The sequence below is a fragment of the Rhea americana genome, unplaced genomic scaffold, assembly GCF_003343005.1.
Source record: "Rhea americana isolate MKP2758 unplaced genomic scaffold, rheAme1 scaffold_6, whole genome shotgun sequence".
NCBI lineage: Eukaryota > Metazoa > Chordata > Aves > Rheiformes > Rheidae > Rhea > Rhea americana.
In genome coordinates this window covers 12,479,453-12,499,135 of record NW_028186756.1, presented here as the reverse complement: position 1 = coordinate 12,499,135, position 19,683 = coordinate 12,479,453, and the positions used below count along the sequence as shown (strand labels likewise).

At 35.4% G+C, this 19,683-nt stretch overlaps 1 protein-coding gene across 1 annotated transcript in view; it reads right to left on the bottom strand.

Annotated features, from left to right (window-relative positions):
• DIAPH2 (diaphanous related formin 2) overlaps positions 1-19,683 on the bottom strand; it is a 234,430-nt gene that overhangs the window by 159,860 nt on the left and 54,887 nt on the right. The window contains exons 19-20 of the mRNA XM_085319734.1: positions 3,951-4,052; positions 964-1,058 (exon numbers count right to left, since the gene is read on the bottom strand). Of these exons, the coding sequence (XP_085175860.1) occupies positions 964-1,058; positions 3,951-4,052 (197 nt within the window). The remainder of the gene's footprint in view (positions 1-963; positions 1,059-3,950; positions 4,053-19,683) is intronic.

The following is a 19,683-nucleotide window of genomic DNA, read 5'->3' as shown; positions in this document are numbered from 1 at the left end:
TTTATTATTTATGTTTGAAGAAGCTATGAATTGCATAACCGAAATGTGAAAAGACCAGGAAACTCAATTCTGCTCATTTTTCCTGGAATAAAAAACTGCCTGGACCAAGAGAACAGGAAGGAATTCACATAGAAAGCTAGAGGAGTGGGGAAAGTGGGAAGAATATCAGTGGGGACACAGCATGTACACACAGGGGACAGTGAAGGCCAAATAGTGGTCTGCTACCTTAGTTAAAAAAGCATTAGTTAGTGGAAACAAGATGAGTTGGCAGTCACGATACCATGAATCTGTGTATGATATTAAAAGAAACCAATCCAACACCAGTATTGTGGTGCCAGCTATACCACCATGCTAATTCCATACACACTTTTTGTCTTGGCTGCATGTCTGAGCTGCTCTGCCTCACTGCCCAGAGATCATTAGGGGCTGCGTACAAACTCACTCTGCTTTTGCTGTGTGGATATCAGAGAGACAACTGTACTCCATATTTTCTTCTCTTTGGCTACTACATTTTGACCTCAAAACATGATGAAAGTAGCTCAGAAGCAGGCATGAATTGCTAATGTTTCTGTTGAGTTGTAGAAATATCCTGAAACATTCAAGTAGTTTCATCTATCACTACAGCAGAGGTGGTTCAATGAAAAGTCTGTAAAACTTCATTATCTATCACTCTAAACTGGCAAAAATGTTTGGCTAGCTTAAACTCAAAAACTAGAACTATCAGAAGTTTCCTTTTGCAAGGGAAACTTCATAAAGTAACAAACTCTGCAATGAAACAGCTTTTGTTAACTGTCTCTTCTAAAGACAGAGTTTTACTGCTATATATCATCATATGCAACAGCAGAGGTGAAATAAACAAAACAGCAAATACTCTACACTATTTTACTCTTGAACTCTCATTCCTTCACAGAATTTTTACAAGGCAAACAAACTATGAACAAAACCAGTGACATTTTCACATACCTGAATCAAGGATTCACTCAGCTTCTCTTCATCAACCTCTAAAATTATACTTTTTATTTCTTCGTAAGGCATACGAAAAGATCCTAAAAATATTGCTAAAATGCAAGAATACATAGTAAGAATGAAAAATGTCAAAAAGATACATATAAGAACACAAACTTCATTTCTACTAGCCTGTTCTTGATTCAAATTAAGATGATAAACAATTAAAAGCTTATTAAAATAAACTAGACGAAGTGCACTATTTCAGTCCAAATTCTAATGAAAACGTGTAAGGAGTAAATCTATGACAGCAGTATTAATGGTTCAGAGAACCTCAGTTGCTCCCTAACAGTTTCACTCATCTGTATCAATGAAGTCCTATTTTTACAAACAGCAAAATATGTACATTATTACTTAAAAACTAGATTTATGTCATCATTAGAAGAATTCAGCTATTATTTTTGCTTTCATAATCACATACATACATATGAACTGAATCTGCAATTGCCTGAATGATATTTACATGGCATTCTAGGCAAATTCCATGTCAAAAGGCTAATGAAGATTTGGGTAAAGACAAAACAGTATCCTAAGCCCCCTCCCGTTTTTGAGGGTAACTAAGCTTATTCAGTAACAAACATATTATACACTCTTAAAAGATGAAATTATCAAAGTAATTTGATCTTAGGTTGTTATAACTTCTCAGTAGAGCCCAATTCAGTATACCACATAGCATCCATAACAGATAGATTAGCATACTATTTTCATGAGCTGCTGTACATTCAGCCCAACTACTATGACTGATTTTCCTGCATCCATATTTTCAACACTTGGTTTGAAATTTTATATCATTTGTGTCACAGCACATTTTCAGCTATGGAAAATGTGCTCACAGACATGGTAATAAACAATGCACAGATTTGGTTTTACACTTCATTTGCCATGGATGTAGACAGACTAGTGGCATTTCATGGTATTTCCAATTCAAATAAAAGAATCAGCTGCTGTCAGTGATTGATTTGCCTACATAATTAAAGAAAGAACAATCAAGTTTAAAATAATAGACAAAGCTATTTTCTTCAACATTATAGTCACAAAACATAATGGAGGAAATGCTAAACAGAACTCATTAGAGCTCTTCCCATCCTGTAACATTTACATGTGATAATCACATGCATAAAACCGCAAAATTTAATACCATTGAATACTACGGCTTTCCTTATAATTTATGGTAATAGCATTTGTACCTAACTTCTATTTTATATTATTTTTCTCATTAGAAGTCAATCTCTCATCACTAATCAATCTCCTCACTCTCTCTAAATCTAAAATCATGCCATCTCTGCTTGGCCAAGAAATTAGAATTTTTTGTATTATATTTTTAAACAGTTTCCATAAGTTGCATAATGAATTCAAATCGTATATATACAAATCTTTTTTGACCTAGCAAGACTCAAGTTCACTTTAGCCAGTTTATTTTAGAAAATGATTCTTCCTCCCCACCCCCTCCTTCTGGGAAGGAGGAACCTATGAGGAACGGCTGCGAGAGCTGGGCCTCTTCAGCCTGGGGAAGAGAAGACTGAGGGGGGATCTTATCAATGTGTATAAGCACCCGAAGGGAGGGTGTCAAGGGAATGGGAACAAGCTCTTTTCACTTGTCCCATGTGACAGGACAAGAGGCAATGGGCAGAAACTGAAGCACAGGAAGTTCCGCCTGACCATGAGGGGGAATTTCTTCCCTGTGAGAGTAACGGACCACTGGACCAGGTTGCCCAGGGAGGCTATTCAGTCTCCTTCTCTGGAGATGTTCAAAACCCGCCTGGATGCAACCCTGTATAACATGCTGTAGGTGACCCTGCTGAGCAGGGAGGTTGGACTAGATGATCTCCTGAGGTCCCTTCCAACCTTACCGATCCTATGATTCTATGATGAGGCATATACTTTTACTTCCAAGCATCTACCCTTATTTTCACTGAACAATTAGACACAATAGAAATTTCAGAGTTTTCTCAACTAAAAGTAGCTCTTGTAGCCTGAATATAATAAATAAGGCTTCTGGATACTGACATGAAAAGGGCATTTCACTGCTTTTATACTTCATGAAGATTTGGAGGCAGCTTTTAGTTTTCAAATTTTCACTTTTTACTATTTCCTGTTCCCCAAATCAAGCATTATGACAGTAGATTTACCCTTCTCCTTTATATAATTTGCAAATCCTTAAGTAAAAATTGAAATACTATTTCTTGTCCAAGAGCTTAGTAGAAGCTACTGCAACTCCTGTTTCTACCCAACTTCATCTGTTCATTCAATTAAGTGGTGTTTCATTATTTCTCTCCAAAATAATCTTGTTACCAAAAATAAATGTATCTTAAATAATTAAAAATCCATGAATCCAAATGCATCTGAAATAACTGGATTGGTGATTGATGGGAAAAACTACAACAGTATAGGATTTATTAAGGAATCTATCTTAATGACACAACAGCAACCTCCAAGAACCTGTTCGTCAGGAGCCAAAGACTCTATTAAGACATTCCCCTAAGCAGGGGAGATGGATTATATCAGAACAACATTTACTCTTGAATTAAAAATCTCTTCAGTGATTTTTTCAAGTATATGCTGTAAGCCTACTTTGGCATAAAGAGGCTGCATTTTTGACAGTAATTCTTCCTAAGTACTAACACTCAAATCCTCACAAGGCTACCAAGCGCTCTCAGGATGCATAATACTCATGCTGCCCTCCCACAATGTGAAACTTCAAGAATTACACCAAATTTTCTGTACAGAAAAGTGGAAACATTTGGCCAGAATTTAGCAACACTGTGACAAAAAACACATGGCTGACCTGGAAAGTCAACAGCCTATACCTGATTAACTGCATTTTTTTTTCCTTAGAAAGTGGGGTGGGAAGTAGTTTCACAAGTCAGCAAAGAGGAAAGAAAAGATTTAAGGAAGAATAGTTTTGTGTAGGTGTTTACCTTATAAATACATTTTACAGTACTTACATAAGTTTTGTGCAGTCTTTCCATCCAAAATTCTTAATTCTTTAATCCTCTTCTTTGGTTGAACTGTTTTCTTTTCTTCTGTTTCTTCTACTGCCCTTTTAGCTGTGAAGTATGCATTTATTAAAATCTGAGTCGTTATTACAATTGTTAAATTTAAACACATTAATAGCATCTTAGCCAGGAAGTCAAAATAACACATCTACAAAAATCAGTTCAAGGCAAGATAAATCCATCTCCTGAAAGTACTTTAAAATACTCAAAGAAACAAATAAAGTAACTTAATTATATTAGAAGAAATAGGAAATAAAACTGTCATAAAACAACAACAATTTTCCCAAGCACCACCAAACATGTTTATGTATTTTTAGCCCACAAGATATTTTTAATTTAACTCCACTCTATCCCAAGCACCTTCAAAAACACACTCTACAGTGATTCAGTGTCAGTTCAAAGCATATGAGTGCCTTCTGCTGAAATACTAATATTAAAGTTTAAAATTTTAAAGTTTTTGATCCAAAACTGATAAATCTTCTGAGATTTTATCATATTACACAAAGGTAGAATTCTTATAAACATATAACTTACTTTTAGTAATTATTTATGCTGTTGCTAATAAACAAAACTAAAAAAACCTGTATATTTAAATTGATAATTTCTTAAGTAACAAGGTCCACCAGCCTTATATTTAACACTTGAAACTATTTAAAGTAATGCAGTATTTAAATATTTAAAATATTTGTTGATTTTCTGCATAATTAACTTAATTTTCATAAAATTTTCTTAAATCCTTACTAATGGCTTTACATAACTGACAAGTATTATAAAACACGTATGGTACTGAAGCAACAGAAACATAATGTGCTTAATATTAATTAATTTGATGAACATTTTAAGTCATTGAAAAGCTTCATTAAAGTAAAATTCATGAAACTATGAACAAATCAGCTACTCCCCTCTCCTCAGAGCTTTTTTCTTCTTTTTCTCTGAACTAATTTCTTCAGCATGGATTGCTTTTTCTTTACACACATCTTCTAGGAAAAGATGGTTATTTCTAGCATGAAGAAAAACTCCAAAATCTCAGCTTAAACCTCTTCCCCTCCCCACTCCCCAAAAAACATGAAAGAAACAGAAGTTTTTTCTCCCTATATACATTACACTAGGGAAACACCTGGCATAAGATAGTTCTGCTGGGTTTATTCTTCTTGAATAATTGGTTTACCTTGGGTATTTTCATGCCAGCATATATTAAGCTAGTCCAAGGTATTCCCATTATCTCCAGTTACCTTTGAAAGTCCCAAAGCAAAAAAGCTAAGCAAAAAACCACAATTCAACAATGATGCAAAGCTTGCTCTTCTCCTGCCTTTTTTACTGCAAGCTCAGGAAGAATGACCAGCTTGCTTTATATTTAAAACAGTGTGGAGCTACACATGAGCTTTACAGCAATCTCATACACACAGATAATTCTTTAGTTCCCATTAGCAAAAACTCTTTAACTGCAATGAGCTACAGTTTAAAATCCAAAAGTAACACTCCATGAAATCATCACCAAGCCCCTTTCACAAACCATTTTCAAACAAAAAACTATGAAATTAAGAGAACCTTACCAGAAACAAAATAGAAACCAGAAATAAGTTAACTACTGTCCCATGACAACGCAATAAACCTTATGAGGTATACTATATGAGCAGAAGTTTCACAAAACTGTTCAAAAGCCTAAATTTGGGTCTGTTGAGACAGATGTGAGAAATGGTTCAATAAGATGATTGACCTATTCCAAACTCCTCCTGTTTAAGAATGAAGCCTTCAGGAATTCCATATATGATTGGGTCCTCAAAGAACTATGGTAAACACCACACATGCTAACAAGCCAGCCACTCGAGGAGTAGGATACTTCCCATGTTAGTTGTGAACATGGAAGACAGGCCTGTTCTACAGCTAAGACAAGAATACATGAAATCAGCATTAATATTTTCAGTCCTGCAGCTTGCAAAACTTCATCGGAGGTAATAAAAATTTATCAAGCAATAAAGCAAAAATCCAATGGAAATGTTAATTAGGGATTGCTTAGCAGAAGACTGAGGAATTTTATAATTCTCGGCATTTCCAAGTGGTACACCAGAGCTCAATGTCAGAACTCAATTCATTACAGCTTTACCTACACAGTAAGGTAAATGAGTAAGGACTCATCTAGTCCCATGACAATCTCCAACACTGTGAAAAAATCAACTCCACAGAAAAACAAGCTCCAAGAGTTCTCCAGGATAAACCTAGATCTACAGTGAAAAAAACAGTGTACTAGTTCACAACCTACAGTAAAAAATTTAACAATGACTAGAAAAGGCAAGTCTCTCATATGAGGTTGATTGGCAGCAAAGTCGACTTTTTTTTAAAAGAGATAATCTTAAGTAAATGAGTAAGTAAATTACTGCTAAGCAAATGAGCACCCTTGATATATATTTTATATACAAATACGTATTTAATATATATAAATATTTTAAGGTACATTTTGACAAAGTGAATGCTAGGTAAGATTAATTGAAACTCTTCTTCCCATATGCTTTATTTAGTAATAATTGTGACCTCTAAAAGACTAACACACACAGAGAACATTGCAGAGTGACTGACAGCTCTCAACATTCCTGTAATAGATGAAACAGTTCTCAGCAACAGGATACGTGAAGAGAAGCCGACAGACACTGATTTGAGGACTCCTTTCACCAAATGTCATCCTTCACAGAGGCAAATTTATTTACAGTGCTATTTTGTGTACATTTGACCAGCCACAAGTGTGTGAAATACCTTTGTGAGCAAGAGTTCAATGGCAAAGGTGCTGTATGAGCACAACTCAAAACACATACTCAGCTACTACAGTATCAAAAAAGGAAAAGTGTTTCAGGGTGTTTTTTTGTTTTAGACACACAAGATTGGACAAGCTGGAATTTACAATTGTACCTTTGCCCACACAGTGCAAACAACCAGGTTTTTCCATTACTGTCCCTCAACTGTTTCCAAACTGCACTCTTTTTAGTATTGTGAAAGTAATAGCCACAGAAAATCAGATGTTCAAGACTTTCATAATACAGTATGGCTACTCTAACCTGCTTAAGCCTGAAGAGCTGTAACATAATCACTTATAAAACATCCATTTTATAAAAGTTTCATTTTGGGGTTAGACTAAGACTTCTCCACTAGGAGATGTTCTTTTCAAAGGTTCTGATCTATTCAAACATAGATTTTTAAGACCTGAAGTTACCTTTATGCCAATTCACAAAAGACATCTGGAGAAATGCTGAACCGAGACACTCGTGACTGCATCGAAGTCATAATCCAGCATCAGCACCTGCCCTATTTACCAGTCACAGGCAGAAACAGACATTAAACTGCTAGAAATCCTATGACATTGTTTGACCCATGTTTGACAGTTCCTTAAGCATCTTCAGAATATTATCAAAAGCTATGCCCTTCCCTCTTCTGTTACTAACACATTCTCCCCTAATTATTTAGGCCACTTCAGCAGTGTTTTAACCATAACAGATTACAGAGTTCTTAAAGCATCTATACTATTCATGCAAAATTCTGCAGTTTAGTGCAGTGATTTTTCAACATTATAGCACTTGGTTAAGGTCACTGCCTTATCTATTCATCCAATAGCTGCTTGTTTTCAAGCTGACAATCTCGCAGTCATTACCAAAGGCTAAAGTAGTCATACGCGGATTTCCATAACAAAGGTGGTCATCCTTTAGAAAACAAAGAATAGCAAAGGGGATGTTTCCTTCAACAGCTGACTAAGCAACAGGGTCCTGAAAAAAAAACAGGACAGTTCTCCAAGCTAACATGTTACTCTTACCCTTTGTCCCCTCATTAAGCAAGAAAATCCTCAACATAAAACCACTCTTCAGAAATTCAAAAAGGCTGCAATTGAAGTTTTATTAACCAGGGTTCATTTTCCACCCAGCTCCCTACAAAGCTGATCTCACCTCTGAGTATCGCTGCTTAGGTTTACCTCTCCGATTTGAAACACGGCTAACTTTTTGCCACCTGTATATCATGCTTGATCCAACAGCCTTTCAAATTCATCCCTTACTCCTTTCCCTTCCCAGAACATAAGCACAAATCAAGCTCTGTCAGTCCTCCCCTGCCTTACTGACATTGCAATGGGAGCAGAATCCTCCATCAGGTGAGTAAGGTTGTCCAGGTGACGTAGCAAATCAATCTGGCAACAGTGATGAACACCACCTTCCAGAGTTGTCATTCAGAGAGTCCAAAAGGAAAAAAAAAAAGCTGCTTTCCACATTCCCACCCCCACAACAGGGCTGCCAAGCTGTCCTCTCTCCTTTCCGGCCACCATGCCTGTGGTAACTGACTGCATTAAAGCATTATTCTTTTCGCTGATACAAAGTATGTTTAAATCCCCTATTCTACATCTATTTTTCTTGTTGAAGTTTTATATAAATCTTTTCTCTTAAAAAAGAATGGTATTCTTCATTGTTTAAAAGCTGTTCTCCCTCCTCCAGCTAGGAAGAGGCAGGAAGCCTTTTAAAAAACAAATTATCACTCATCAAAATAACAAAACACTTACTAATAAACCACTATCTCACACTAGTTACAAGTCCGGAATGTTTCGCTTTTACTTTTCTTTACTGCCTACCTCCAGCAGACAAGAGAAGGAAATGGAAAAAAAGACATGAGGAAGCCAAAGGGGCAAAAGTAACTTGAGAACATGCAGGGGCCTCTTTAAAGACAATATAATATGAATGTAAATTCCATGTTAAATAACCAACATTTTATTTTTTTTTTTAGAACTGAATACTGTTTTGTTAGCAACAACATATTTGTTTATCAAAGATGAAGGAAAAAAGGTGATGCAACATGATGTAAGGAATTGGTTTCTACTCCAGTCTTACATTATGCAATGCATGTGCAGCTTAAATGTGTACCTTTACTGATACCTGTGAATTAATATGTCCCACAGAAAGGACACTGTCTGAAATATTTACTGTCTAAAGAAAAAAACCTAACATTATCCAGAGTTACAGAAGTATTAAACAAGACTAATGACCATCATGGCAATGAAAGTGCACAAACGTGTTGAAATATTTTAGAGACTTAATTTAGAAAAAAAGTCTACCACCAGTACTTGGAACCTTTGTACCAAAAGAACTGTTAGCACACATGGATTTTGAAAATTAACAGCTGCAAAATAACTAATAAAATTGTACACCTGTTCATTAGTTCAGTTACCAAATGGCATTAAAAATCAGCACAATAAGATTTTTAGAAATGCATAAAATTGTATTTAACACTATTGGAGCTGTTAAATGTTTTGGCTCAGAGTTAGATGCTTTAGTTAATATTAACAGCCTCCCTTCCTTGTTTTTAAACCTAGGCAGTCTTAGTGCTAAATAATTTTAATAAAGTATGAAGAGTAACAACTTAGAGTTATGAATATGATAAATATCCAAACGAAAGGGAGAAAAAAAAAGGCCTAAATAGAGTTACCATACTATTTATCCTTTCCTTGCTATGTAGTATCTTCCCATTGTTTTTTCTTTTAAAATATTCTTCGCTTTTTTGTTATGGAAATATATACCCTCTTGTTTTGAAGAAAACCAGTACTTATATTTTGCTAAAAACAAGCTACATGTACATTATTTGCTAGAGCTAGACAAAGCAGAGATTTAGGTGAACTTTAGTCCGTCTGAACCTGAGTCTTAATCTCCAATTTATAACAAGTCTGTACCCACAGTGAACAAAAGCCCTTGTATTGTTACAGGAAATGAACAAGTAATTTCAGCTTATTTCCATCTGGCAGGTGGATTACCAATCGTATTCGCTGGTATTTTGCAGCAAAAATCATTATATAAAAAAAATTAACTGATTTCTTATTTCCTTAAGTTTACCTTGAAAGAAGATCCATGGATAAAGAGCTGCCAATCTAGGAGTTTTTTTTTTTTTTTAAACACATAGATCAGTTTTAGGGAATATAAAAATACATATACAGGAGTACTCTTGAACACCTGAAACTAATAATTAAATAGAAGTGATCACTCCTGGGGCAGGGGGAAGCTGATATAAGTCAGTGAATAAGTAGTAATGAGTAGCAACGTGCTAGTAAATAATGAGCTACAAATGCCAAGTAAAAGGGAACCTAACATGTTCATAAAGAGATAAGAAATAAGATATTTTGTAGCTTAAAAATTCAGCAATACTGCTGCATAATGAAACTCCTTAAACATGGCTAAGTTGATTACATTGAGAAGCTACTGATAGTTCTATTTTTCCAGCAGTGTTAGCAAGAACATATTATTTTTATAGGTACCCAAGTTCAAAAAAGGAAAAAAGCAGGGGAAAGATAAATACAACAGTCTCAAACATGCCCTTGTCTTTCCCCACTGATTCAGCAATGCTGTCTTTACATTCATCTAACTACATAATTTTCAGTCTCACATGGAATAGTGCAGCAGGTAGCATGAGTTTGGTCCCAGTAGCATAGCTGGTAGCTTAAATCTGTGAGCATTCACTAAACTCTTGTTTTAGTGAAGTAGACAAAATATGACCAACCTCTTGTTCCACACAACAAAACGAACCTTGAGTAGCTGTTATGTGCTGAAGGAAATGGACAGCTGGACTATGCAAACCTGCTGCTCATCAAGTGCAAACATGTCCAGAAGTGTCTGGAACAGGCAGCCTGTGAGCAGTAGCCACAAAAACTCAGCACAAGTTGAATGGACCAGTCCCCAAGGAGTGTCCTTGCCCCTATCCTGCACCTAACAAAAAGTTAAGCGATATTCAGAGATATTCTATGGATCCCAGGGAAGGGGAGAAACCGGAGCACCTCATGGTCCCACACACGGTCTATGCCTGTAGCATAATGCAACGACCCCAGCAGGCCCCCCAGCTTTTCTCCTGGACACCATCTCTCCCGCAGAGTGGGAAGTCCCACAATTTGGAAATTGCAAAGATAAGCGACTGAAGTGTTTTGGTATCCAAATCCATTTAGTCACCACACTGTTAACTTGGTCTTAACCTGTGACAAAGAGCAAACCATTTCCCCAAATATCCAGAAACAAATACAGAGCTGATGCTAGCTGCAGCTTCATGTCAGTGCAGCCGGCAGCTGTGTGAGCTCATGTTTATTCCCAGTGCCACCTGGTCTTTCTCAGTTCATCTACATTACTCAGTTATCAGTTCCTGAAGTAAAATTAATTAAGTGCTCCTGCTGCCACTTTGTCCTTTCTGCAATCATAACAGCTAAACAACTGATAAGATTTTTTTTTAAAAGAGCAAAAAATTTATTACAGAGAAAATGAGCAATTGCTAGGAAAGTGGATCTTTCTTTGAGCTCTAAAGATAAAAAATAAAAACCTGGCAGAGGAAAAGAACAGGGAACATCTCTCGTAATCTTGTACGTTTTTTGCCTAATTAATGTAATCAAGCAGAAGGAAGTGACATCAACCCAACAGATTCTATTCTATGGAAGGGAAAAATGTCATGACTGAGTTGACAAATGAGTTGTGGCAAAAAATAGCAAGGGAATTGTATTCTTGCTATTTGCTCTTGTAATACCATTGACTGCTACTATATTTGACCATCACATCTAATGAATAAATTAAATGCCTCTTGCTCTATTAATACTACCATAGAATAGTTGTAACTAGTATAATATTCAAGTGCAATTTGAAAAATTGCATCAGGAATTTGTGCACTTAAGTTGTACAATTGAATACTTAGCTAACTGATCCTTATTACAGTGGTTTCCATCCTTCTATCAACAGCTTGAAATAAAGTAAATGTTTGGACTATGCAAACTTCAAAATAAAATACTGCATTTTCCTCCTTTTATTTACACTGCCAAAGACCAATACAGAAGACGTTGATTTGGCTAGATTTTATGAATTGCTTAACAATTCATAAAATATAAACGGTCAAAAACATTTGCAAGTACTCCTTCTGAACATTAGAAATCAAACAGTAAGCAAATAATGATTAAACTGAAAATATCCTCAAAGCCTGTCTTTATTCTTTGGTAAAATGTGCTGTAGGAAAGTGGAATAAAAGTCAGCAGTCTCTTCCATTGACTCTTCCTTCACCTTTCCCTCCATCAGGCCTCCAGACTGTCTGCCCCATTTCTCCCTTTGTTACCGTCACATCTTGTATCTATCCCTGCATCTGTGATACCTCACATGAACGTGGTCCCTTTGGCTACAAAGGCATGCTTTTGCTTAATGCTTTTTGCCAGGCATTGAGATATTAGATGTCTTAATTGCTGATAATATTCATGCTGGACTAGTGTCTACAAAGACCAATCAATGCATTTTTAAAGTAAAAGACATACTGATCTTTCTATGACAGTCAGGGAAGACATTTGCCTATGAAAATAAAATGCTACTGCTACTTACTGGATAGTAAGTCTAAATTAGACAGTTGCATGTCCCAGTTATGTTTTTCTCAAAGATTAGGCTATCATCATCACCAAGCTGCCAGATAAGATAGCTACTGGTATTTTTTGTGTGTTGCATCTGTTATCTATGGTACTTTCAAAAGTAAAAGAAAAGAGCCAAGACTCAGACCAAAAAAATTTCAAGTAAAATGAAGTGCTGAAAAAATAGTCGTCTTTCACCAAGATTACCATAAACTAGTCTTCCTCATAAGTCTATTACACAAAAATCTTTTAAATGAATGCTTTAGCTAGTGTACTTCTTGATTAGGCCTGTAAAAGGCACATCTTTCCAGATGAAGACGCTTATGTGAACCACATTTTCCAAAGGAATTCTAAAAATCATGAAGTAAAAAAATAAAACAAAAAAACCCCAAATTCTTCTCCACAGCCAAGTCAGATAAGCACTGTTTTTTAATGGAGCAGACTAAAAATGAAGTGTTTATTATATTCCTTACCCCTTGCTTCACTGTGCCATTTGACATTAAAATCCCTGGCGACATTTTTCAAAAACAATACACACTTTCCTAAATACATATTTTAGGTACCCCTTCCCTGTCTACACACCTCTAAGTTTTAAACAGAGATGTAAGAAAAAGAAGTTTCACTTCAATATATTCATTAAAATCTCAGATTCCTCAATTTGTTTTGAGTCCAAGATCTACTGCAGCTTTTAAGAGTGTCCTAGTATGTCTTGGTGTTCTACCCTAGACAGTGAAATAGTGTTTCATTTGTATTGATTTAGTACTTGCTAAAGTTGGTCTAATTTTACTTAAAAGAATTCTATTCTCAGACTCATTTAGAGTGTAGAAGTCCATTACTAGTCCTGAGAAATGGATACAATTATCAATATTAATAATACTATTGGCAATTAACTGATGCATACTGTTTTATTAAGCTGGCAGAGAAAGATGCTTTTATGGCCATCAGATCCAGAGTATAATTTCTGAGGGGAGTAGAATCATTAAAAATTATCATTCCAACGAGATTACAGTATGTTCATTTCCATAATTAATAACATGCCCTATGAAATTAATGTAAATCATTAATATAAATATTATAATTAAATACAAATATCAACTTTTACGCTTATTGATAAAATACTGAGAAATTAAGTCCTTCATTAACAAAAGTGCTTGAACATGTGGCCTCATGGTAGACAGTACCAAGCAGATTTAACTAGTTGCATAGGATGTATGAAAGCATCAGTTTGCCAGGAAGCATACTTTTTCAGTAATTTATGGGTATACAAATTTTTTCTTTGTAACATCCCAGTGATAAGCCTATTACTACTTTTAGATTAAAATTACTTGTAGTTTTAACCAGACATATTCGAGGACAAGGATTTGTTTGGAACAGGAACTGCCACAATGCACACTGCCACAGGTTATATGCATTGTACTCTTCAACACTGCAATCATTATAACTTAAGGTCATCACAATACAGTTTCAATATACTATTACAGAGAAATGTTTTAGGTATACAAATATAGCTGTCTATATAACAAACAATAATTGAGGTGTTTGATGCTTCCATACTAGAATAATCAAAACCATAAGATATTTAAAAAATTATTGTGTAGATCAAATCATACTTATCAGTTAAGGACTATAATTAATGATATATTTGTCTTTTGCGTATGATACAGTTTTGGTCTTCCCATCTCAAAGAGTGCAGTACATTAAGAAAGGACACAATAAGAATGATTGAGAAAAAAGAACTGTTTCCACAGAAGGAGTTACTGGGAAAGCCCAGATTTTACAGAGAGGAAAACATACAGGGCACAAGGAAGAAGAAAGAAGATATGACGGCGGCTTTTGAAAGTACAGAGGAAGTGAGTAGAAATTAATTATTAATGAGACTTCTAATAAGGAAAAAAAAAGGAAGTTACAAAACAGAAAGCCTAAGAAGTGACAGGTCTGAAACACAGTGGAAAACTACACACATCTGTTTGAAATGTGAAGATGTGAACCTGTGATTGCCACAGGTTAAGAATGCTAAAAGATTACATGAGTTGATTGAAGAAAAATCCATTGCAAGCTTTACTATGTAAAACAATGTGACCTCTGGCTCAGAAAACTAAATAGCTGGAAGCCAGAAGTATCACCACATTTAATTGATTCTATTTACATAGATAAACAGACATTTTATATATACTCAATAACATATATTTACCTTTTTCTTACACCTCTGCCTAAGCATGTGCTTACAGTCATCTGTTGAAGCCAAAATACCAAGCTCAACAGGTCTTAAAACAACACTGTATGCCTGCATGCATTCCTGTTACTCTGTAACAGATCCATCCTGAAAAAGCCTTCTTAAAGCCCAAGTATCTCAAAGGGTGTTGAAAAAAACAAGGTGCTCATTGCACACATTTACAATGTTTTTTTTGCCTTCAACAAGTAAAAGATAAAATTATTTTCAGACTACAGGATTAATCTTAAGGGACCCAACAAAATACTAAATTAAGCTATTTATGGTAGTAGCAGACTAAAGATGATCTTGAAACATAGTTGTAAGTCTTTCATATTTACCAATACAGACAGGTTTCACTATTCATCTGAGCATATTTTAAGCTTATACCCATGGAGAATCCATAGCATATTCCAAATTTAACAAAGGTAATCTGTGCTCTATTTACTTTTACTTTACCAGCATAAGCAAAATTTAGCTAAATTAATTAAGAAGGTAGTACATCAGCACTGATGATCAAAATTTATCTTAAATCCAAGAACAAAAAAATAATAGGTGGAAAACCATCCCAACCTGCTCCATGTAAACTGTAACTGAGAGTATACAGTTTGCATACAGTTTCATTTGATGAATGAAACTCTAGTTTAACATACTCTCTTTGCTTTTAAAATGCCTTTAAGCCATAAGTTTATGATTCTCCCTACCTCTTAAGTTTGGGAAAATATTCTATAGTAGTATTCTAGAAAAATTATATTCCCAAACAGACCAGAAAAATGTGTCTGAAGGAATTAAGTTTCAGATGTTTCAGCTTCTCACAACTACACAAGATGCACAACAGTGACAGAATATACCAAATTATAATTTAAATTTTACATCCTTCAGAGATCATTAACAGGTCAATAACATAATCATTAGCTTTATCATCTGCAGTGATGCCTACAAACCTAGTATTTTCAATTTCTCAGTAAATTCAGAAAGTTAATAGCATTTGATTTCTTAATGCATCCATCTCCAAAGAACCAATATTCATTTAGATTACAGATTTATCCTTAGTCTATGTATATTTGGCAGATGCACTGTCTAAAGCATCTCCTAATAGCATCACATCAGATACGGCCAAATATCAGTTAAAAGTCCCTGTCTCAAAAACAGATAAGGAATTGGGGTTTTTTTTGTTTTTTTTTGGTCACGCAAGAAAAGGATGAAAAAATCAGTTCTGTGTGTAAAACTACTAGGCACGTGTGGAGCGTAGCTTTCATAAGCACAGCATTACCACAGGGCAGCACAACACCTAACTAGACTTGGTCCACAGATCAGACCACATTCTCACAGTTTACACTTTTACACAAACAAAATCAGTATCATAGAACAAACATCTGAGAGAAAGTACACCTAGAAAGGAGCGCAACACTTAACTATGGCTCTGCCAGCAAAGTGTACGGAACATCTCTTCCATATAAGACTTGAAATAATTGTTTTAAATGTAAGACCATTAATTTTGCTTGTAAGTACATCTTTGTTTACCAGATTTGTTTGTTTGTTTAAACAACTCTGCTGGAACTTTTCAGGACATTAAAATATAGGTATAGTCTATTCAATAGTCAGCACCAACTTTCCAGGCGAGTACTAGATCTGTTTTTGTTGTTTTCCTTCCTTTCCTCTAGACTTCTCATTTATTCTCCTGCCTTCATTTGGGCCAGAAATTCGGTCAACTGCATGGCTTAATTTCAGCTTAGAAAACTGGAATTTCTTAAAAAGATGACAAATTTCACCCACACAAAAAATGTTTTGAGTCTCCTCATGTTAATAAGTTATTGCAGCAGATCTTACAACACTCACAGGGCTAATCCAGAAGAACGGAGAGTCTGCTTACACTCCTGCAGATTAAAGGATACACTTCCATTTCCAGAGAGGAAGAGATGCGTTTGCTACATAAAGGCTCCACAGCGTTCCAGAATAATCCCAGTCAAGAGCAAAAAAAAAGGGGGGGGGGGGSGGGGGGAGCAGGGGACACAATAGGATGCTGGGAAAAGCCACACTAGGAAGAGTCCCCAAGCAATCACCACTTTCTCCCCACCACAACCTATAAGAGGAGACCAGAACCGAAGCTCCGGAGATAACTCCGCGGGGAGGGGATACAGCCCGTCCCTGGTTGCATGACCCTCCTGCTCCACAGTGGTGACCCGCATCACAACTCTCAGCCTTCCAGCAGTCTTCACCAATACTGAGAAAGTTCTTGCAAAATACAGTCAAAAGTGCAAAGACGACATGAGAAGGCAAACACTACCCTTACAGAACTACCTCACACAGAATTACACAACACAGACCTAAAACCAACATCAAGTGACTGACCTACAATCTGGGGCGTGTGTATATATAGACACACGCATACCTATACACCTGCATTTTTTAAATAAGTCATATATATAAAAATACATACATACACATACTATATATATATATATATATTAAATAAATAAAATATATATGGAAGATAAGGCACATTCCAGGCAAATCTTCACAACAGACATCTTATCAATTCAATTAAAATAAAAATACCGTATGATAACATGGAATAGGCTACTTAATCATATTTTCTGTAACTGGCTTCAACTTCAACGGATTTTTCTAATATCTAACCTAAATTCCTTTGCAAAAAAATGAAGTTGAGAAAAGAAATACTTGAAGTGAAACATCTTTTAATGTGTTTTTTCTTCCTGTTTTGACATTAGAGGAAAAAAAAATCTTTTTAGTCTGATCTTCTTACCTATTCATGTAACGTATTTTATTGCAGGAATACAGATTTCCTTAAAAACAAACAAACAAAAAAAAAACATTCAAGATTATTTTTGCATTTCAACTTCTGGATTTATTTTTCATTGAACTCATGGAAAAATTATTTTCCATAAGAGCATTATACATCAAGACTACTTCATGAATGTATTCATATTTCATGCTAATTAGTCTTTGTATACAATCTCTTTCCCCAGTGTGCCTACTACATGTGTCTCTGTCCTCAACTGCTCATTAAATCTGCTATACTTCATTTGAACACTGCATCGCCGAGACTGAAACAGACATTTCGGAATACAAAAATTGCCCTTCTTCCTCTGCTGAATTTTATGAAGTCACTACAAACAGAAGTTTTATTTCCCTTAGAGAAAGGCATATAGTAGTTAATACACTCCATGTGTAATAAAGTTACCAAAAAGTAGCCTGGAATCCCTCTCTTCTCGAACACCTGTGTGCGGGTAGTGCCCTGTATAGGACAAGCACTAAAGATCACTATCCTTATTCTAACGGGCATATCTGAGACGCTAAATGCACAGAAAACATAATGCCTGGCTGAGGCCTCTGGTAGGTCATATATGATTAGAAAGCTTTCATCTATTCTCAGTAAAATTTAAAATAATGCTGATCTGTACATTTTCTCACATAATTGATTATTAAATACAGTTACCAAGAAAAAAAAACACCTGTCATGTATTGCTAAATAAAGGGAGTAAAAGACTTTTTTAAATCCATATTTTGCACTGAATATTCAGCTTACAATCAACTTGTAGCAAATGAGTAGTATTAGAGCCACTGGGCCCAGCTGACAGTAGATCTCCTTTACTTAATAGAGGCTCTCAAAAAAATATATACACGTAATATTATTAAGCATATTACCAATGTTACCATGTTACCAATTACCTTTCACAGAGAAAAGAGACCACATAATTTTGGGAAAGAAAACTGCAAAGTAATTAAATGCATTCCGAAAAAAACTTGAAGATGTAAAATTTACAAACATTCCCTCCTTACTGGAAGCCTTCATTTGTCCGGACTCTTTCAGAACGCTACTCTCACGTTAGTCCTTTTGTACTGTGATGAATGAAATGGCTACTGATGCTCTTGAAATAAAAGACTCACACTCCCTTCAACAGAAGCAGGTGCTATCAAACAGCTACCGTTTGCACAGTGGCTTCCTCATACAAAAAATTTACACATAAACCAACATACAAGCAACTCCTGGGAGGCCTCATCTGTGATTCTCCTGAACAATAGCCCAGCTGCAGCAGAACTACATGCACCATTCCTAAAATCAATTTGGAAATCACGCTTCTCTGGGCAACTACCGAAAGTATATTTCCACAGTATAATGAGTAGGTGTTAACTGCTGCAGTTAAGATTTAGTATTTGATGGGGAAAAAAAACAAAACTTCCAATATAAAGATCATATGCTGTTCTTCATTCTTGATATTTTAAGTGTTGCAAGACTGAGTATCATTATCCCATACAAACTACTCTGAGGCTTACAGGCAGAAAAGATTTTATCTTATGGCTAGCTATACACAAACTTGTTTAAAAAAAGACAAGTCAGACACTCTTAGACAATTACTATGATTAACTTTTAAATGATTCTGAGATCATCTAAGATTCAAAAATGACTTTTTGCTTTTATTCCAAATTTAAAATATCAGTGACTTAAGAGAAACCTCAGATTCTACCAAAAAAAAAAAAGACTAACTAAATGCGTTATTCGGACTTTTTTAATTTATGATTCAATATATTATCTGTATTAAGTAGTAATAAATGTAGCCATCAGGGTTTATTTTAATTAAAGCACAGCTTTTGCCATCACAGCGCTTGACAATCTACTGAGCAGACAGATAAAGGAAAACTAAGACAAACGACAGAGTAAGAACTTGCTCTTTCTTTATTATACTTGAATTTATTCTACTGTTGAAAAAGGACAATTTCAAATATATTAAAAAAGCAGCAAATTATCGTATTTTATTTAATTTCCCCTACATGAGACTCAGATGTGAAGACTGACTACGTAAGCAGGCAAACTAACAAGTTGAAATTCCTGTAAGACGCTGAAGCACTTCATTACTCTATCCTGTACAGCAGTATCTTCCGTTGGTTTGGATACATACACTTCTGAAAAGGAGAGAACAAGAAGGGCAAGGGAAACTGCAAAACACGTGCACGTGCACGCGCGCACACACACACACACACTGAATTAATCAGAAGACCAAGGGAGCCACCTGCAGTTTGCAATCCAGAAGTAAATACATCAGGGATTCTTTGTTTTGCTTTTTCTCCTTATTTCAGCA